The 22,173-nt window shown below is 42.7% G+C and overlaps 1 protein-coding gene across 1 annotated transcript; it reads right to left on the bottom strand.

Moving 5' to 3' along the window:
• Window positions 1-4,852: 4,852 nt before the first annotated feature.
• On the bottom strand, window positions 4,853-21,950 carry LOC147221057 (ureidoglycolate lyase-like). The gene is made up of 15 exons (XM_086170728.1): window positions 21,933-21,950; window positions 21,095-21,223; window positions 20,105-20,323; window positions 16,948-17,038; window positions 16,722-16,798; window positions 14,630-14,740; window positions 14,480-14,539; window positions 12,909-13,065; window positions 12,051-12,249; window positions 8,124-8,202; window positions 7,953-8,045; window positions 7,703-7,775; window positions 7,549-7,616; window positions 6,814-6,938; window positions 4,853-5,185 (listed from the first exon to the last, which is right to left on the bottom strand). The coding sequence occupies exons 1-15, from the start codon at window positions 21,936-21,938 to the stop codon at window positions 5,014-5,016; spliced, it is 1,659 nt and encodes a 552-aa protein (XP_086026854.1). The 5' UTR covers window positions 21,939-21,950; the 3' UTR covers window positions 4,853-5,013.
• Between the last annotated feature and the right edge of the window lie 223 nt (window positions 21,951-22,173).

Below are 22,173 nucleotides of genomic sequence, written 5' to 3'. Positions count from 1 at the left end.
GTCCGTGGTTATGGGTGGGAAAGGTGATGTGTTGTGTGAAGTTTGTGCAGTTGAGTAGGTCCAAGAAGTCAGATGCATCTTTACAGTCCGGGGAGTCAATATGAAGGTTAAAGTCGCCAAGAAGTATAACGGTGGTTGAAATTGAAAATAGCGAGGTGATGAATTCTGAGAGATCTGATAGAAAAGATGGTTTGGGTTTGGGGGGGCGGTATATGATCGCTGTGATGAGTGGTTTGGGTCTGGGTAGTTTAAAAGTCAGGTGTTCAAAAGAAGGGGCAGAAGGGATGGGGAGTATGCGAGGTTGGAGATCCTTGTGGAAAATTACAGCAATGCCTCCTCCTCTGCCCTCAGTGCGCGGTTTGTCCAGGTAAGAGTATCCAGTGGAAGTGGTTTGGTTGAGAGAAATAATCCTGGGGTTTTTGCCATGTTTCATTTAGGCACAGAAGGTCAAGTTGTTTATCTGAGATGAAATCATTTAATATGAGGCTTTTATTGTTGAGGGATCTTGTATTGAAGAGAGCGATTTTTATTGACTTTTGTTGTGAAGTGGATGGGGCGGAAGTTGGAATTTGACAGAGGTTTAAATAGTTCACGCGGGAAGTGTTCTGATGACGTGGTTTGTTGTGATGACGCGGGGAAGAGTTAGCAAGTCAAGTGCAGCCATCCAGTTATTTTTTCCTCTTGCTTGGCTTTATTTCCAAAATGGAGGATTACATAGCTAAATTGAAAGAATTTTTTAAACTGGACTTTCAGTCGACGCCGGGGCTAACGGATTTGCTTCCAACTACGAGATGGAAGGTCTTTCCAAATGAAGTGGTACACACGAAAAGGCTGGCTGTGTGGATGTCCAGTAAGAAAGCGCCTTTTCTGCTTTTCCTGCATTCTTTATTCCACCTCTGACAATGTCTGGAGTCAAATGGGATATTGTGAGCTAAAGAATCTGCAAAAAAAAGCTTAATCAAGCATGAGCCGTCGGCCACTAACATTCAAAGTCACATCGCGCCAAAGACATTCGAGATGTTCAGGATTGATTTGGCTTTGAATGAACAGTAAAGACTCAACATCAGCATCCACAATGCTAAGTTAAAGGAAAACCGCTGAGTGGCGCATGGACTTTTTTTTACATGTGCTTTTTCTATGCTACAGTTTGTACATGTAAAGAATGCTGATATGATATTTTAAACAAAACACGTTAACTGCTGCCAATAAAATGGTGAATAAGCTACTCCGTAGGTACTCCATATGTTTGTAAATCTGACTGATGACTTCAGTGCCTCACCAGCCATGAACCTGACTGCAGGTTACTGCAAAGAAGTATGTTACACTGCTTCAGGACATGTATGCTAGCTGTGAGACAGTGGTGTGGTGTTCTATAGGGGTAACAGAGAAGTTCAAGGTGGAGGTGGGAGTCCATCAGGGATAAGCTCTGAGCTCCATCTTGTTTGCAGTGGTGATGGACATGCTGACAGATGAGGTTAGACAGGAATCTCCATGGACCATGATGTGTGCAGATGACATTGTGATGTGTAGTGAGAGCAGACAACTGGCTGAGGAAAATCTAGAGAGGTATGGAAGACTAGGTATGGAGGTGGAGGTACGCACTGTAAAGGAGAGGAATGAAAGTTAGTTGCAGAAAGACAGAGTATATGTGTGTGTAAATGAGAGGAACTCTGGTGGAACGGTGGGGCTACAGGGAGTGGGGATCAAGAAGTTGGAGGATTTCAGGACTGGGGTCAACAGTCCAGAGCAATGGAGAGAGTGGAAAAGAGGTGGAGACAGGTTGAAGCAGATTGGAATGGGTGGAGAAAAGTGTCAGGGGTAGTATGCGATCAGCCAGAATGAAAGGAAATGTATATAAGACAGTGGTGAGACCAGCGATGCTGTATGGCCTAGAAACAGTTCCAATGACAAAAAGACAGCAGGCAGAACTAGAGGTTCCAGAGATGAAAATGCTCAGGTTCTCTTTGGGAGTGACCAGGATGGATATGATCAGTAATAAGTCTATCAGAGGGATGGCCCATGTTAGATATTTTAGAGAGAAGGTCAGAGAAGCGAGACTGAGATGGTTCGTTCATTTACAGAGGAGGGACAGTCTCGAATTGGAGCTGCCAGGCAGGAGGACTCGAGGAAGACCAAGGAGAAGATTTATGGACGTTGTGAGAGAGGATATGAAGTTAATTGGTGTGAGAGAGGATGATACAGAGAATAGGGTTAGATGGAGAAGGTTGATTCGCTCTGGGGCCCTCTGAAGGGAAAAGTCGAAAGGAGAAGAGGAAGATATAAAGAAGACCAAAAATATAGTATCGATACCAACGCTGGAATTGGTATTGAGCAGCGCTCTCGTGATGAGGTCAATACTTAAGCCTCAGTGGCTCTTTTCAATGTTCACATGACTCCCGTTAAACAATCGTGGCGTGACAGACACTAAGGGGTGTGGCCACCAGGTGGCTGGAAGTGGTCCCGCTGTCCTCTACAACAACCACACGTGTCCCGGGCTTTTCTTCCTTGTCGGGTCGCCCATTTTGGCATCCCATCCGACATAACTTCGGACAGGGGTCCACAGTTCTTTTCAGCGCTCTGGTCAGCACTGGCAGGGTCTTTGGGGGAGACGGTGCACCACACGACGGTGTACCATCCTCAGGTTAGAATCTTAGGTGGCAACTGAGTGGACTGTTTGCTCGGGGTTATGCTGGGGCTGCATTCATCCCCGAAAGACAACCTCAACACCTTGCCCGCTGAGCCGGTACTCGGTAAGCCACTACGGTCCCATTGGAATTTTTGCCAGAGAGGTCTGCCTCGCCACCCAGTCCGTCTGCGGATCCTGTTGCTCCCCTCAGCTCTCGGTTTCCAGGCCCCGTTCACCACTGTTTCCCACGGTCTTTGGTGCCTGCAGAGCACATGTCAGCTCAGTTTGTGATTGCAAGGCATGTCGCCCACTGCTCGCCTCTTCAACCCCAGAATGATGGGCCGTTCTGGGTTCTTAAGGCGAGCACTAGGAGTTTTATGCTGGGTGTGGGTGGGCATAGGGAGCTTGTCTCACTGGATCGGTTGAAAGCAGCACACAGGATGAATGGTGAAGTGATGTCCCCCTTCCAGGTTCGACTGAGGGATGATGCAGCTGTTATGGCAGGCTGATCAGGCCTCCCGTAAGGGAGTAGATGGTCCACTCTGGGTGTTCGGGGGGGCTGTGTGGCGTACACTAAGGGGCGTGGCCTCTTACCCCACGGGACAAGGGGTTGGTTAATCCAGGGTATATTATCTAGCCCGGATGTTCACAAATGTTGTTTGTTAGAGCTTGTTGAGTAAAGTTGGAACTCATCCAAGGCTCTGCCATCATTTCCTCGCCCAGCACCACAGTGGCTGTGCAAACACTGCTCCTTTTCCCCCTTCTATACTGTCAGTTGTTGCACAACTCAACGGCACACTGCTGGCTGCACAACAGATAAGAAGAAGAAAAGCTGTGATGTTTACAGGAAAAGAAAACATGATGTTCTTTCATAAACTCAGACTAGGCCGGCCTGCGCTAAGGAGCCAGAGCTGGTGGAGGACACGGCCCATCCAAACCCCCTACGGTGCATCCTGGGGGGCAATGGTGCTGCAAACGCAACGAGACACGATCAAATCTATAAATGAAATTAAGGATTAACTGAAAACATTGCAAATATATACTGCAAATGAAAGAACTTAATAATGTTAAATAAACAATAAACTCTCTGAGATTATTTTTCCCACACACGTTCAAGCTGCAATGTTTTACTTTTCCATGATAGCTATCAGCCAGACTTACCTACAGTCTCTGTATGATCGTCTCTTAGGGGTGGAACAAGTTCTGATGAACGCCTTGTCTGGTGGCAAAGTTGTAAAGCACCCAGCAAGCCAAGATGACCTGGCAGACTTTATCAGGCTTATAATGACATGCGCTGGACAGTTACAACCTTCAGCCGACCTACTGAGGTTTGAGTTTGCCGAATACTGTGACTGTCTGTGCATCCTATTTGTGGTTTCATTGTTCTACCACTAGGTTTAGTGAAGACACAAGGTCCGACTCCCGAGCACAAGTTGATGAATCCCATACCGTACGTGGAAATGTACGCACGCAGTGCGCACAAACATGTACTGTGCGTAAAACGCACAGTCAAAAAAATAAAGGGAACACTTGAACAACACAACACAATTCACTACACCTTGAAATCAAAGTGTCCAATTAGGAAGCAACACTTCTTAACAATCATAAACAGCCCGAATTTACATGGATACAAAGACACAAGATTTACTGAAAACTCCATTAAAAAGCCACAGCCAATAAGACTAAACAGAGTAACCAAAGTTTTATTTTGCAAATACAAAGTCATGGCTTAGTGTCACTGAAACGCCCGACAAGTCATTGATTTTTGCACTTTTTTGATCAATGCTTAAATTATCTTGGCATTGGTCTGGATTGGGAGTTTTGTGAAAATCATTATGTTGCCAATCCAGTCCATGTTGCATTATTAATGCCGTAATATAACAGGCAACAGTAATTTATTGGCCCCTGTTGGCCCAAGTTGTCACTTTATTCATTACACAGTTGCAGTTTGACATCCGAGGTGTCAGAAATACCCTCTTCCACAAAGATATTTATCAAGCACCAACAAAAATGAAAAGTTCCATCAATCTCAAATTGTAGACGACCCTCAATGATGTCGGGGAAGCTCCAAACATAAGATTTTTATTTTATATGATTGCACTTGCTAATGAGAATTTTTTTAATAATTAGAAAATGTTTATATACATCAGAAATTGCAACAATGCAAAATGTACAAAATGACATGAAAAATGAAATTGCAACCATAATTATTTAGTATAAGCTCTCTTTCTGTTAGATTTTACAGCAAGTCTGTGTAGTTTCTCAATCATCTAGATCATTGTAAATTCTTCCGTTCATTGTAACTGAAGAAGCCTCTTGAATGGCGGTGAAACATCTTCTTGGGAAGAATTACAAGTTGTTGGCACAAAAAGATTTCAACAAGCATATTACAGCTTGGCTTGTTGGATGCCCGGCTCCAGATCACCTTGCTGTCTAGGCTTATGGCAGCTGAGAAAAGTATGATCCTGACTTAAATACGTAGTGATAAACTCTGGGAAATCCTTCTTCAGGACCACCTCCAGGAACATCTCCGCTGCTGTGTGAAGCATCTGTTTGTCCCTGAAAAAAAGACAATACTTGAGTTGTACTGGGTCAAAGACCAGAAATAACCCGAGGACATGGAAAGTCAGGCCTCACAGGAATCTTCTATGCATCTAAAAAGAAAAGATAGGGGTGTTTTTGAGGACAGTTCCTGAGCTTAGAGTGTCATCAAGGTCAAGTATTGGAAGCAGAGAGAGAAAAGGCAAGAGTCTGGGACTGAGAGTAAGGACTCTGAATATTGGGACGATAACAGGTAAAGCTAAAGAGTTGGTTGACATGATGCAGAGAAGGAAGGTGGATATACTGTGTGTCCAGGAGACCACGTGGAAAGGTAGCAAGGCTAGAAGCTTGGATTTAGGTTTTAAATTGTACTATCGGGGTTTGATCGGAAGAGAAATGGGGTAAGATTTATCTTGAAGGAGGAGTTTGTCAGGAATGTTGTGGAGGTGAAAAACATGTCAGATAGACTGATGAGTCTTGAGATGCTAGAAATTCCTCATATCAATTTAAGGATATCTTTATAGATGGACAACGGACAGACGGACAGACAGACTGACAGATAGTCGTTACAAATGTCAGCATCAGATGGTACGGTAAATATCAAGGAGATGCAGTGTTAACCTGCTGTTCTGTGAGGGCCTGAACCTCCTACAAAAGCAGCTTGATAACTAATTAGTACTTCAAAATACTTATTCCAAAGTTGGACAGCAGTAAGCCACCTCCTCTAAATGGATGCTTGGCAAGCAGTATGCCAAGCATGACATCGACTCCTTGATTCTCCTGACCAGGTAGACAGCCAGGTGTCAAAATGTAATTCAGACGGAATTATTGTAGGTGGATAGTGCACAGAAGAGTAATGATCATCTTCACTGAAGATGTTGACCTATCTGAAGGAAAAGGCAAATGATCAGGACAGCCACCACCACCTGGGGATCCCATAGTCTAATTATAACCACAAGGAGGAGATATGAGGGGCCGCCGCTGGTATAACATCCTGGCCATTGGAAGAACTGGAAGCCAGGAGAATCACAATGAGGAAGCTCCTCCCAACACATAGATGGTTTCACCCAAGGTCTAGTGCTCTGATGCTGTGCACTAAGCAAAAAATAGGCTGCGGACTGGTGAACATCAGAGGCGCTACCCAGGAGGAAACAGCAAGCCGTCAAGAGTACATCAGGAAAATGGCCCAAAATGATGACCTGCTGATTGAATACCTAAAGCAGCAGAAGCCCATGTAGGAGTGGCTGACATCATTCCATTCCAGTGCAGCCGTAACTGCAAATGCAGATTGACCAGCTGTGATATGGTTCCTGCTGATGTTTATTTATTTATTTGAGACCATGAATAATTTTATGTCGGACATAATTCTGAATACTCTGAGAGTTTTGTTTTTTAGTGCTTATTTGTGGTGATATTTTAACGTTAGTTGATTTTGATCCTTGAGAAGTTTTGGATGGCCAGACCTGAATTTATCTGTGACCGAGTTGTTTAAATGTTGATGTGCAAAGATCCTGCACAGAGACCTCTTTAGCTGTGTTTATCCATAAGCTTTGTGGAGGTGGACGGGTGACCACATTGAGCAGCAAGCTGATTACCTTAAAGATTACTGATCCGACAGCAGACGCTCATTTAATTGCACTCTTTACCTGCTGGAATGAGACAGTTGCAGGTGCTCCATCACTAACTCCTGAATGAGGTTAGCCACCAACAGCCTGGTCACCATCCTGCTATCATCCTCCAGTTGAGTTTGATGACGGATCCACTGCCACACCTCAGACATCAATGACATTCATCTTTTCGTAAGTATTACCTCGCTCCTAATTTTCAAGGCCCAGAGATTCTGTTTACCAGATGAATCTCCTCATCTCTTCATAATAGAATAAGAGAAATGGTACGTTTACATGTGCCTAAATGCCATATACTGCACTATACAATGAGGGATGAGAGGGGAGCTATAGCTCATGAATGCAATATTATAACTTCTTGTCTATGGAGGATCTCGGTCCTCCAGGTCGTGGTTAATTCTTGTCAAAATCTCTTTTTGGTGACTGGCTTTTGGAAGAAATTCAAGTCCAGTTGCCACGAGAAGAAAGTTTGACAAGAATTATTACATCTTAAGTAAGGAAAGTGGTTTAGTCAAATCAAGTTTTTTGTTATAAGTCAGACATTCCATGATATATTAGAGCTGATACCTTGTACTGCCACCTTCTGATGCAGAATGACATATTCAAAGTTCTCGCTTGCTGTAACTGATTTCTCTTATCTCGTAGCTATATTCGCTAGGATTACTCTCACTTGGTTTCACTTAAAGACCAGGTTACATCCTCAATGTGATATAAACGCAATGTCTGCAAACTTGAACCATTCAATGAAATTCTCACCTGTGATCTAGAAATTTCTGCTGTAGCCGAGTCCTCCACCTGGCCTTTGTGGTAAAAATGCCCTGCACCTTAGTGGCAGAGTGTCAATTTAACAAGATCAGACTGGGTCTCTGCTTCTTCTCTTCCTGCCTGTCAGGGTGAGGACACAACTTACCAGACAGCCAAGCATTAATGAAGAGTACACCAACAGCAATGTTATGCTTCAAGCCATTAAGGGTGACTCCTCCCTGGGAAAATCCAAAAAATATGAGTTTATACTGTTATTATTGCTGATATTCAAATGTAGTTTTTAAGAATTCATAATAATGATTACTGCAATGAAAATAACCTGAATTGTGGCTCTTTAAAAGCCAATGACTGTACAGCAAGGAATATCTTAAACAAAGGTTTGCCAAGGGACTGACCGATGGCATGGACAGCAGGTCACCAGATGTTATAGTAACATCACTGCGAAGCTGATGAAGCTGGTTGTCACCTTTTGTGTAAAGAAAGAAAAGCTGCAAGAGGTAGATTATTATCGGAAATACTTCTTGTATTAAGCCAATGGTGTCTAAGAATTAGTAATAAGTACTTGCTTTCTGCATGGGCTCGATCAAGTTCAGGTCATACACCATGAACCCATCCACACCTGCTTTGATCTCAAGCAACTTCAATCTGCAGACAAGGAGAGGCAAAACATCTGAGCCATTTATACTTTTCTCCCTTCTAATGTATCATCATTTTGATATGCTTTGTAATAAATGTTCATGTTTTACAACGAAAACATCCCTACCACCGCCAACATCTAACTCTGCGCAGGCAATCATGTGGAGCAGCTCCACATCGAAGAGGTACTTGTTACTTGGTACCAGTTACTTGTGTTCTTAGCACAGGACAGGAAACTCTGGGCAGATATTAGCAGGTAGCTGGTGTTTCCTCCAGAGATTGGCACCACCACCCTCAGACCTGACCTGGTGCTCTGGTCCCCTTCTCTAAAGTATATTATTGAACCCATTGTACCCTGGGAGGACCTTATGGATGAGGCATATGAGTGAAAACACCTGCACTATGCTGAACATGCTGCTGAGGCATGACATTGAGGCTAGAACACAGAGGTCCACCCAGTGGAGTTCGGATGCAGAGGGTTTGTAGCAACATCCACCACCAAACCACTGAAGGACATCAGGATCAGGGGCCAGAGCCGATGCACAGCCATCAAAGCTGCATCAGAAGCTGCAGAGAGAAGTAGCTGGTGACTTTGGCTGAAGAGGAACGACCCCAGTTAGGCCCCTAGCTAACAAGAAAGGGCAACTTAATAATTGGGCATCAGATGCAAGTGCATGTTTGATCCGCCTGTGGCTGGCAACCTCTAGTGAGGGTGTATCATGTTTAAAGGCTGAAACCAGTGACCCAGAGGAACACTACTGATCTTCTTCTTCTTTCGGCTTTTCCCGTCAGGGGTCGCCACAGCGAGTCAACTTTCTCCATCTAACCCTATTCTCTATATCCTCCTCTCTCACACCAACTACCTTCATATCCTCTCTCACACCAACTACCTTCATATCCTCTCTCACACCAACTACCTTCATATCCTCTCTCACTATGTCCATAAATCTTCTCTTTGGTCTTCCTCGAGACCTCTTGCCCTGCAGCTCCAATTCCAGCATCCATCTACCAATATATTCTCTATCCCTCCTCTGTAGATGACCGAACCATTTAAGTCTGGCTTCTCTGACCTTCTCTCCAAAACATCTAACATGTGCTGTTCCTCTGATAGACTCATTCCTGATCCTATCCATCCTGGTCACTCCCAAAGAGAACCTCAACATCCTCATCTCTGCAACCTCTAGTTCTGCCTGCTGTCTTTTGGTCATTGTAACAGTTTCTAGTCCATACATCATCGCTGGTCTCACCACTGTCTTGTACACCTTTCCTTTATTCTGGCCGATAGTCTTCTATCGCATAGTACCCCTGACACTTTTCTCCACCCATTCCAACCTGCTTGGACCCGTCTCTTCACCTCTTTTCCACACTCTTCGTTACTCTGGACTGTTGACCCTAAGTACCTGAAATCCTCCAGCTTCTTGATCTCCACTCCCTGTAGCCTCACCGTTCCACCTGAGTTTCTCTCATTCACACACATATATTCTGTCTTGCTGCGACTAACTTTCATTCCTCTCCTTTCCAGAGCATACCTCCACCTCTCTAGATTTTCCTCTACCTGTTGTCTGCTCTCACTACAGATCACAATGTCATCCGCAAACATCATGGTCCATGGGGACTCCTGTCTAACCTCATCTGTCAGCCTGTCCATCACCATTGCAAACAAGAAGGGGCTCAGAGCTGATCCCTGATAGAGTCCCACCTCTACCTTGAACTTCTCGGTTACCCCAACAGCACACCGTACCAGTGTCTCACAGCTAGCATACATGTTCTGCACCAGTCTGACACTTCCACACCTCCACAGGTATATCATCGGGACCAACTGCTTTTCCACTCTTCACCCTCTTCAATGCCTTCCTCACTTCACTTTTACTAATTTGTGCTACTTTGTGGTCTACAATAGTCCCCCCTTCTACCCTTGCCTCTCTTTCATTTTCCACATTCATCAGCTCTTCAAAGTACTCTTTCCATCTTCCCATCACTCTTCTAGCATCTGTCAATAAATTTCCCTCTCTGTCCTTAATCACCCAGACCTGTTGTACATCTTTTCCATCTTTATCTCTCTGTTTCACCAACCTGTATAGATCATTCTCACCCTCCTTACTATCAAACCGAGCATACAAGTCATCGTACGCCCTTTGTTTTGCCTTTGCTACCTCTATCTTTACCTTATATTGCATCTCCCTGTACTCCTGTCTGTTCTGTTCAGTCCTCTCAGTATCCCACTTCTTCTTTGCTAACCGCTTTCTCTGTATATACTCCTGCACTTCCTCATTCCACCACCAAGTCTCCTAATCTACTTTCCTTCCAGATGACACACCAAGTACTCTTCTACCTGTCTCCCTGATAACACTAGCTGTAGTTGTCCAATCATCTGGAAGCTCACCCTGACCACCCAGACCCTTCCTCAACTCCTCCCTGAAAACCATGCAACACTCCTCCCTTTTCAGCTTCCACAACTTTGTCCTCTGCTCTGCCTTTGTCCTCTTCATCTTCCTTGTCACCAGAGTCATCCTACAAACCTCCATCCTATGCTGTCTGGCCACACTCTACAACTACTTTGCAGTCACTGATCTCTTTCAGGTTACCTCGTCTATACAAGATGTAGTCTACCTGCGTGCTCCTACCTCCGCTCTTATAAGTTACCCTATGTTCCTTTTTTTTCTGGAAAAAGGTGTTCGCTACAGCCATTTCCGTCCTTTTTGCAAAATCTACAACCATCTGTCCCTCTGCATTCCTTTCCTGGATACCAAATCTGCCCATCACTTCTTCATCCCCTCTATTGTCTTCACCAACTTGTCCATTGAAGTCTGCACCAATTACCACTCTCTCATTTCAGGGAATATTCTGCATCACTTCATCTAACTCATTCCAGAACTTCTCCTTCTCTTCAGATTCACATCCCACCTGCGGGGCATAGCCACTTACCACATTGAGCATCACACCATCAATTTCCAATTTCAGACTCATAAGTCTATCTGACATTCTTTTCACCTCTAGGACATTCCTAACAAACTGCTCCTTCAAGATAACTCCTACTCCATTTCTCTTCTTGTCAGTACCATAATAGTGCAACTTAAAGCCTGCTCCTAAGCTTCTAGCCTTACTACCTTTCCACCTGGTCTCCTGGACACACAGTATATCCACCTTCCTTCTCTGCATTATGTCAACCAACTCTCTACCTTTTCCTGTCATAGTCCAAATATTCAAAGTCCCTACTCTCAGTTCCAGACTCTTTCCTTTCCTCCTCTCTCTCTGCTTCCGAACACGCACTCCTCCTCTTCTTGTTCTTATTCTTCGACCCACAGTAGCCCAATTTCCATTAGTACCCTGTAGGTCATCAGTACCAATGGCGGTCGTTGTTAACCCGGTCCGCTACCGATCCGGTATGGTATAGTTTTGGTTGACTCGAGGAACACTACTGATGATGCATCAAATTCATTCTACCATCCCAATTTGAATCAAAGCTTCTAAATTCAATTTACCACCTCTTGTCAATTGTTGCTGCCCCAGCAACCAACAAAAGCCAATGTTGCTGAAAGGAGGGGGGGGAAAGCCTCAGCAACCAACAAACACCAAACAGCTCCAAAATTCAACTTACCACCCATCATTTGTCAAGTTTTGTGCATGCAGAAGGAATTTAACATCTCATCCTGCGTTATATGAATCTGTGTCTGCCAGTCACATTCAAATAGAGCCTCTGGTTAATCAACAATGATCTTGTCTATAGTTCTTGTCTGGCAGACTTCAGAGTGCTTACTGAACATTAACTCAGGGCTGGGACGATTTCATTTCCCTGAACATGTTTGGTTTGGTTTGGCTACCTGCTCCCCTTCAGGCCCAGTTACTTGTGTTCTTACCTGGTAACAGCGGCCAGCACTCTCAGGTGGGAGTCACTGTGAGGGTCTGGGGGCAGCAGAGGAGCAGCCATGCCTCCTGTGGCCAATGCCCCTCGCCTGTGGCAGGTCTGAACCAACAGGTCCATGTAGCTGCGCAAGAAACGCTGCTCAATGTTGACATATTTACTACGGTCAGGCAGCAGGAAGGTCTTTCTGTGACCTGGACAGAAACACATATATGTAAACTTTCAAACTCCACCCCCCAGCAGATGTGGCAACTCACTCAGCAGTTGAATGTCAACTTTTATATTTCACTTTGCACATACAACACTGTCCTATTCATGGTTTTGTCTTTGCTAACTTACTTATTTCTCCTGTGTTAAAACATCATAAGCCGAGGAGTGCCCCTCCATGTTTCAAAACTTTTTTGTTGTTTTGAGATGAGATGATGATGAGAACAGCTTTATTTATCCCGAATGAAATTGTTGTGTCAATTTTTTTTTTTTTTGAGTTGTTTTTTGAGTCATTCTTTCCTACTCATCAAAGCCAGAATGATCATTCACTCCTTCCCAGCACATTCGCACAAAGAATAAAATTTACAAAAACATCAGAAAGCCTGAAACCAAATATATAATCAATGAAAACATTATCCTAGATTTATGGAAATTAAAATATAATTAGATTTCAGATCCGGGTTATCTTCTTCAATTTAAATTCATCTGAAAATCAATGATTGCTTGCTTGACTTAAGTCACATCTAAAAAATGGCATGTGCGATGCTACAACCAGAGGAGACCTGGGATTTCCCTAAAATTCAAAGGTCCTCGGGCACTGGCTCAAACAGTGTTAGCCAACTTTAGATTTCAAATAAAGTCTCACCAAATTTATTGACAAAGGAGGCAGAATAATCCCAAATGCCACAGTTGAGTCCTGCAGAGTGGAGCCTCAGCTCATAGAGAATCTCCTCCATTTCAAACGCTGCCAAGACATTTTCAACCAGCACAGTTGCCTTAATGCTGCCCAGAGGTAGACCCATCTACAGAGACACACACATATGCATATGAGCACAGACTACAATCTACTGCAGCCCATACAAAATAAACAGTGTTTATGGTTTCATCAAAGATAGTCTGTGCAAAGAAATCATTTGCGAAAGGGCTCAGGAGTAGATGCTAGTGTCTGTTCCTTTCTCACCATGGGTACAACTATTATTCAATGTAACTCCATAACACACCACTGGTTGTGTTGAAAGAGTACTTCTTCTCCTTTCGGCTTTTCCCTTCAGGGGTCGCCACAGCAAATCAACCTTCTCCATCTAACCCTATTCTCTGCATCCTCCTCTCACACCAACCTTCATATCCTCTCTCACTATGTCCATAAATCTTCTCTTTGGTCTTCCTTGAGAACTCCTGCCTGGCATCTCCAATGCCAGCATCATCTACCAATATAGTCACTATCCCTCCTTTGTGTTGAAAGAGCACTACAGATACAATATTTGCTTTAAGAATGCTGATACAGCAGTACATAGAAGGTCAGAGGGAGCTGCATTGGGCCTTTGTGGACAAAGCATACAACAGGGTGCCAAAAGAGGAACTATGGTATTGCAGAAGGATGTTTGGAATAGTGGCAGGGACATGTATGCTAACTCTGAGACAGTGGTGAGGCATGCTGTGGTGATGGGACTACGTCAGGGGTCAGCTCTGAGCTCCCTCTTGCTTACAGCGGTGATGGACAGGGTGACAAATGAGGTTATGAGCTGTAGTGAGAGCAGGGAACAAGTGGAGGAAAATATAGAGACAGAGGTATGCCCTAGAAAGGAGAGGGATGAAGTTTAGTCGCAGCAAGACCGAATACATGTATGTGGATGAGAGGGACCCAAGTGGAACAGTGACGCTACAGAGAGTGGAGATCAAGAGGGTGGAAGATTCTAAGCACTTAGGGTCAACAGTCCAGAGCAATGGAGATTGTGGAGAAGAGATGAAAAAACATGTTTAAGTAAGTTGGAACTCATGTAGAAAAGTGCTCATTTGCGATAAGAGAGTTTCAACTGGAATGAAAGGAAAAGGTTTAAAAGACAGAGGTTGATGATTAAGAGATTAAGCCAGAGAAGCCAGACTGAGACAGTCTGATCATGTTCAGAGGAGGAATAGTGAGTATATTGGTAGAAAGGTTGGAAAATGCAGAAATGCAGAGGTTGTAGCTGCCAGAGGCTTAGAGGGAAACAAAAGAGAAGAAGACAAGAAGTTAGTTGGTGTGAGAGAAGACACAGAATAGGGTCAGATGGAAGAGGGGAATTTGCTGTGGCAACCGAGGAAGGGAGTAGTTGAAAGAAAAAGAAGATCATTGTCGGTTGTGTTGATGTTTGCAATGGGCAAAAACTCATGGCATGAGGAGCACAGAATGTATCATGACCCGACCACAAGTGGGGCCATGTGGAAAAGGGCATGCACCTTCTGTTGAGTCCAGACAAAGATACTGTTCCATAGCCTGGCCTCCATGAAGCTCTCCACCTGTAACCAAAGGAGGACTGGTGCATTGAAGGAAGACTGCAATTGGATTGTGCTCGTGTGTGTGTGTACGTGCTCGTGTGTGTTTGATACCTTTGAGAGATAGAAATATGGGCCGCTCTGATTTTCAAGCAATGTCTTCCCACAGTGAAAGATGAGGAGCCCAAAATCGAATAGAGGTCCAGGAGCCTCCTTCCCATCTACCTGAAAAATAACCACATGGGAAAATGTGGAAATACATATTTGGTGATGAAATGTAAATTTGAATATCTTAGGAAGTTACACCCTTCCAGAGCGATAGACAATAGACAACAGACAATTGATAATAACTCAATGAAAATTAGTATTTGGAAAAAGATATTTGTAATATATATATATATAAGTTGGTGTGAGAGAGGAGGAGACAGAGAATAGGTAAGATGGAGAAGATTGATTCGCCGTTGCGACCCCTGAAGAGAAAAGCCAAGAGGAGGAGAAGGAGATTTATGTGTGTGTGTATATATAATGTTTTTTAAATTTTTTTTTAAGAGTAGCTGGCAAGCCAAATAAGTATGGGCACCCATGATCTGGACGGAAAGTAGAAAAGAAGACTTGGTAGTGGAATGAGGAAGTGCAGGGGTATACACAGAGAAAGTGGTTACAAAAAAGAAGTGGGATACTGAGCGGACTGAAGAGAACAGACAGGAGTACAGGGAGATACAACGTAGGGTAAAGATAGATGTAGCAAAGACAAAGCAAAGGGTGTACAATGACCTGTATGCTCTGTTGACAGTAAGAAGGGAGAGAATGATCTATACAGGTTGACGACACATAGAGATAAAGATGGACAGGATGTAACACAGGTCTGGATGATTAAGGATAGGGAGGGAAATGTATTGACAGATGCTAGAAGAGTGATGGGAAGATTGAAAGAGTACTTTGAAGAGCTGATGAATGTGGAAACTGAAGAGAAGCAAGGGTAGAAGTGAGGAAGGCATTGAAGAGAATGAAGAGTGGAAAGGTAGTTGGTCCTGATGATGTACCTGTTGAGGTGTGGAAGTGTCCTGGAGAGGCAGCATTAGAATTTCTGGCTAGATTATTCAACAGGATTTTTAGAGAGTGAGAAGATGCCTAAGTGTGATGGTGCCTATTTTAAAGTTATGGGAAAGAGTAGTGGAAACTAGATTGAGAGCAGAAGTCAGCATTTGTGAACAGCAGTATGGCTTCATGCCTAGAAAGAGTACTACAGATGCGGTATTTACTTTGAGAATGCTAATCGAGAAGTACAGAAGGAGCTGTATTCTGTTTTCGAAGACCTCGAAAAAGCATTTGACAGGTGCAAAGAGAGGAGCTCTGGTGTTGTATGAGGAGGCAGAGATAGAGGTCACAGAGATGAAGATGCTAAGGTCCTTCTTCGGAGTGATCAGGATGGATAGGATCAGGAGTCTATCACAGGAACAGCACATGTTTGATGTTTTGAAGAGAAGGTCAGAGAAGCAAGACTGAGATGGTTCGGTCATCTACAGAGGAGGGATTGTGATTATATTGGTAGACCGATGCTGGAACTGGAGTTGCCAGGCAGGAGGTCTCCATGAAGACCAAAGAGAAGATTTATGGACATAGTGAGAGAGGATATGAAGATAGTTGATTTGAGAGAGGAGGACACAGTGATGGAGAAGGTTGATTCGCTGTGGTAACCCCTGCAGAGAAAAGCCAAAAGGAGAAGAAAAAGATGTGTTAAACATATTCATGCTCAAATTTTCTTCACTGAGCTCAAATTTCCATGCAAAGTTGGTTCAATAATGGCTATATGAGAGAATCGTGATTCAAATAATGTTGGGATGGAGAGAGGTTGAAAAATAGTGCGAATTTTGATATTGCACTGACTGAGGGTCAAGCATGAAGTCACTGATCAGACCGTACAGGGTATTAGCATTTTTTCTGGTTTTTATGTTCCTTTACACCTATACTAGTATGGATTCTTTGCAAATCAAATCTCGCTATGTCCTTGAAAGTATCAGAAAATTAGAAGCAAACATACATAATGACAAGAAATAACTGTTTTTAATCATTTAAAGATATTGAAATCAAAGTCAAATCTAATCAAATACCGGTAACATAAATTCACAGACAGCACTGCAAAACCAATAAAGTATTTTATTCTCTGATAGTATTGCACAGGGCAGAATTAGCAATGCTATCCTACCATCATATTGTGCTCCATCATGTTCCAGGCCCTGGGACGGAGCATCAGAACCGGAGCCTGAGATATGTGTGGAACATCTGACCAAAGTGACAAACATGGAAGACATTATCTTCCATTATCTTCACAGCAACTGAAACTAAACGTTCCACGGAGGAGAACCTTCCACACCTGCATGTTTGTGCGAATATGCAGCATGCAAGAGCAGTAAATGATGCAAACCGCTTACCGGGAAGGAGATTGTGCACTGCCAGAAAAACGTTGTGAATGCCTTTTATTTGGTTGAAATATGTAGGACAATTTCCATCATCAAAGTCAACCTGAAAAAGGGAAGAGGGCTTAGACACACAAACATGGCTCGATGCCGCTGCAAAAAGTTCTTCAAAAGTCACCTTAAAGAAAACACCTGTGTGAAAAGTGAACATTTTCCATAAATATTAATTCTCTTAATTCTTCTTGGATGTTGAGATTCCCACCAACAGATTCTCATCCCGCAGCGAATATATTTAAGGTTTTCATTTCTCCAATTTCTTCTCTGCTCTGTAAAACCAAGAAAAGGATTTAAAACCCTTCCTTTTTCCTAGTATTTCTCCATTCAAAGGCAGATTTTTGATGCCACTTTCAAGAGCCAAGTAATGCTTTTAGGGTCACTTTGGGCCTCTTGGGTGATCTTTTCGTATAAATTGTTTTTTTTTTTTGTTTTTTTTTACTGAACGCAAAAAAGTCCCTGGTTCACCAATGGCAAGCCAATATGCAGTGACTATTTATGTGAATGATCTAAACAGTCCAAATCGGGAATGGGTGGTAACTTTAAACATGAGACTTTACAACTCAAAAAGGGGTGTTCGGGTTCCATTGGTATCTGACTTAAAGAGATTAACATTATTTATCGATGTACAGAGCATTGTAAATATGCACCATTGTTGTATTTGCTCATAGTATAGTTGTATTTATAGATTCAGCCATCTTTATACTGTACACTTTATTTACACTTTTATTTATATACTACACAGCTGTACACTTTTTACACAGTTATATAGCTTATTTATAGATGTTTGATCTTCAGATTGTTATGGTTTCCCATGTACTCTCCAATTGCCCCTCTGGAGCAAATAAAGTCATTCTGATGAAGCCAAATTTCATAACACTAAATGAAGTCACAATGCTCTCCTAACCTTAGAAATCCCTTCACAATCTTGAGAATAAAGTTGCCCAGATCCATGAGGACTCATTGTTGAATTAGGGATAGAATATATCCATTCAATTCTGCTACACACCTATTTTCTGTTTGCACAGAGAAAATACTTCAGGAGCTACTCACAAATGGTTAAAATAGAAATAACAAAAACTAAGAGTTTTTTTTATTAATTTTTTTATTTAAATGCATATATTTCTATGAGGTGCACTCACTGGGCCCCACTTTTGAAATGTCCACTTTACAAATTATAAGCCAGACATGATCATTGTACTTTGGGAAAATGCGGTGCTCAATTGAAACTATTATTATTATCTCTTCACTAAGCACAACCCCACTAATCGCTCTTAGCCCCCAACCCCCCTGAAAAACAAACGATGAAATGAATCTATCTACAGGTCCTTCTCAAAAAATTAACATATTGTGAAGTGCTTGATTTTCCATAATGTAATGATAAAAATTAAACTTTGATATATTTTAGATTCATTGTACGCAACTGAAGTAGCTCAAGCCTTTTATTGTTGAAATATTGATGATTTTAGCAAAAAAGTATAGAAATACCAAAAATCCCCATCTCAAAAAATTAGCATACATCATCCGACCAAGAAAAAAAGTGTTGACAAAAAAGTCAACCTTCAAATAATTATGTTCAGTTATGCACTCAATACTTTGTCGGGAATCCTTTTGCAGAAATGACTGCTTCAATGTGGCGTGGCATGGAAGCAATTGGCCGGTGGCACTGCTGAGGTGTTATGGAGGCCAAGGATGCTTCGATGGTGGCCTTAAGCTCATCCACAGTGTTGGGTCTGGTGTCTCTCAACTTCCTCCTCACAATATCCCACATATTCTCGATGGGGTTCAGGTCAGGAGAGTTGGCAAACCAGTTGAGCACATGGTCAGTAAACCATTTACCAGAGGTTTTGGCACTGTAAGCAGGTGCCAGGTCGTGCTGAAAAATGAAATCTTCATCTCCATAAACATTTATAGCAGATGGAAGCATGAAGTGCTCCAAAATCTCCTGACAACTAGCTGCATTGGCCCTGCCCTTGATAAATCACAGTGGACCAACACCAGCAGCTGACATGGTACCCCAGAGCATCACTGACTGTGGGTACTTGACACTGGACTTCAGGCATTTTGGCATTTCCTTCTCACCAGACTCCTTGATTTTTCACCTTGATTTCCGAATGACATGCAAAATATGCTGTCATACGTAAAAAGTACTTTGGACCACTGAGCAACAGTCCAGTGCTGCTTCTCTGTAGCCCAGGTCAGGCGCTTCTGCCGCTGTTTCTGGTTCAAAAGTGGCTAGACCTGGAGAATGCGGCCCATTTCCGGCACATGCCTGTGCACGGTGGCTCTGGAGGTTTCTCAGTCCACTGCTTCCAGAGCTCCGCCAAGGTCTGGAATTGGCCCTTCTCCACAATCTTCTTCAGGGTTCAGTCACCTCTTCTGGTTGTGCAATGTTTTCTGCCACACTATTTCCTTCCCACAGACATCCCACTGAAACAGCACTCTGGGAAAAGCCCGTTCGATCAGAGATTTCTCTCTGTGTCTTACCCTCTTGCTTGAGGGTGTCAATGATGGCCTTCTGGACAGCAGTCAGGTCGGCCGTCTTACCCATGATTGCGGTTTTGAGTAATGAACCAGGCTGGGAGTTTTTAAAAGCCTCAAGAATCTTTTGCAGGTGTTTAGAGTTAATTTGTTGATTCAGATGATAAGGTTAATAGCTCGTTTAGAGTACCTTTTCATGATATGCTAATTTTTTGAGATAAGAATTTTGGCTTTTCATGAGCTGTATGCCAAAATCATCAGTATTAAAGCAATAAAACAATAAAAGACCTGAAATATTTCAGTTGGTGTGCAATGAATCTAAAATATATGAAAGTTTAATTTTCATCATTACATTATGGAAAATAATGAACTTTATCACAATATGCTAATTTTTCTAGAAGGATCTGTATATGGTTCCGAGATGGCTATTTGGTTGAGTGGTCACTTCTGACTTCCAACTACTGGTACTTCAGATCTTCTTTGCCTGAATTGCACTTTTTGTTAGTCGCTTGGATAAAAGCGTCTGCCAAATGACTGTAATGTAATTGTAATGTACTGAGCCATGCCTTAGATTCTAACAATATTTTCTAATAACGGATGCTCAGATCTGGTCAGTGTTTGGTGACTGAGCAGGTACCTGAATTCCTTGTGCTGGAGACCTCAGCGCTTGGAGGAAGCGCTGGGTATCACAGGGAGCAAGATCACCAATGTCCACATGTCTTTTCAGAAGACGTTTGGGAACAGGTGACACTCTCCAAGACGTATCATTCCTGATGTTTGCAGTGCTCTCCGAGAAATTTGGCAGTTCATTTGAAAGATCAAAATAGGCTTTTCTGCTCACTCGCAGCCGCAGGACCTGAACAGAACACAGTTCAAGTGAGAACGTTCAAGTTTCCCATTCATGTTTTTTTACTGTTGAATGGATACATGGCTGAGCATGTGCTGCAGAATCACGGATATCTTATATATCATGTTATCATGTAAATGGGGCAGTGTAGCCAGAAAAATTATCTTTGAAGCTTTGAGATCACTTTCACCCCTTTGTTTTTCTAATTTCTTTGCAAAAGCATAAGATGAAGCTACAGGCAAACAAGAGAAGGTTTACTCAGATATTGACAAGACACCATGGTTGCAAATAGTAGAGACCAGAGAGAACATCATAGTGCATGGAGGTTAAGAAAATCAACTCAGATGGACATACTTCTTCTTCCCTTTAAACATTAGCCCACTTTATACCATCCCTGGAAGGACAACAGACCAATCCCATGTAAAGAATCATGATTAGGTCCAACATCTGGGAACAGGGAACAAAAGTGCTGCAAAAGTGTGTGAACAGTTATTTGCTCATGATGAATGCACTGGTGTTTAAATCTCTCGTACCGTATTTCCAGATATTCAAGAAATAAGATATTGCAAAACATCTCAGTTATCTAGTTTTACTTGCAACAGATCTACATGCTAGATTTTATTCCTTGGCAGTTAGGGAGGACCATGACTTAGAGAAAGATAATTTGATCTTTGCCAAAAACTCCCAGATGACTTTCAGTGCAAAAAATAAAGGTCAACGCCACAGTATGTGGAGATTGTTTCACTTTCTAGAAAGATTGTGTCAGGTGCCCTAAAGTACCTGGTCCACCTCATCATTAAAAGTGGAAATCAGCTCATGAAGGAAGAGGAGTGATTCGGGGGTGAAAAGTGTCTTGAATTCAGCTTCCAGGTCTGACGGAGGTGGAGATAGCTCCATGTGGACTGGACACTGTGAACACAAAACTCTGGGGTTATATTGAGACACTAACTTTACGAGACAAGTAAGTTGGAGTGAAGCAGGACAGTGGGAACAGAGTGCAAACAGGAACAAGTGACAAAGCTTTAAAGACTAACCATCATTACATGTACTGTCAGTCTACGTTTTCAGCAGCTTTGTACAGCAAAGAGGCAGTACGATGGCGCTTTGGATAGCTGAAATAATTTAGAGGCTTAATGCTTAACAATATTTGCTGCTCAAAGTGCAAAGTTTGGTCAGTTTGTGGAACAGTACAAGCAACAGAAGAACGATAAAAAAAAGATTGCATGGTTTGTAACTTGATTTCTGGTGGGCTTTACACCATTTGAGTATTCAATAACCAGCTGTCTTAATCCACTCAATGCCAGAACCAAAGCTGCATGCCAGAGTCATGATAGCCTGCAGCAGCCATGAAAAACTACTGATATAAAGTGAAAGGAATTGACCTAAAATGTCCTTATATTCAAATTGGGCACAATTAAGATAGTTTTAAAACTTGTCAAAACAAAGGTGTAGAGGACAACAGGATGTTGAAACTAAATCCCTTATAAAACATGATCGTTCCTGTAAATATACTAGATGGCATGCTTACATAATCACATGATCAGTAGGTTTGCCCCTCTCAGAGTTTGAAATCTGAATCTGAATAATAATTAAAACCAATTAATGGAGTGATACTCACAGACATGCTGATGGCTGATCACTGTCTCTTTCATGTGGACTTTGGCTCGGAGGTTTCTGTGGACATTGTTTGAACAGGATGTTTGCATACAGGGTTTAAAGTCCTGTATGTTGAGATATTATATATTTAGCCTTGATGCCATTCAGCAACTATATATATATCCTACGTTATCAATGTGGTCTGAGAAAAATACGTAGATCCAAACTCCAACAATACTTCTTCCCCTTCTAAGAGTAGTGTA

This window comes from Fistularia commersonii, chromosome 23 (genome assembly GCF_037954325.1).
Source record: "Fistularia commersonii isolate RoL2024-O1a breed Wild chromosome 23, RoL_Fcom_v1.0, whole genome shotgun sequence".
In the NCBI taxonomy this organism is placed as follows: Eukaryota; Metazoa; Chordata; class Actinopteri; order Syngnathiformes; family Fistulariidae; genus Fistularia; species Fistularia commersonii.
This window is presented reverse-complemented; position numbering and strand designations above follow the sequence as displayed.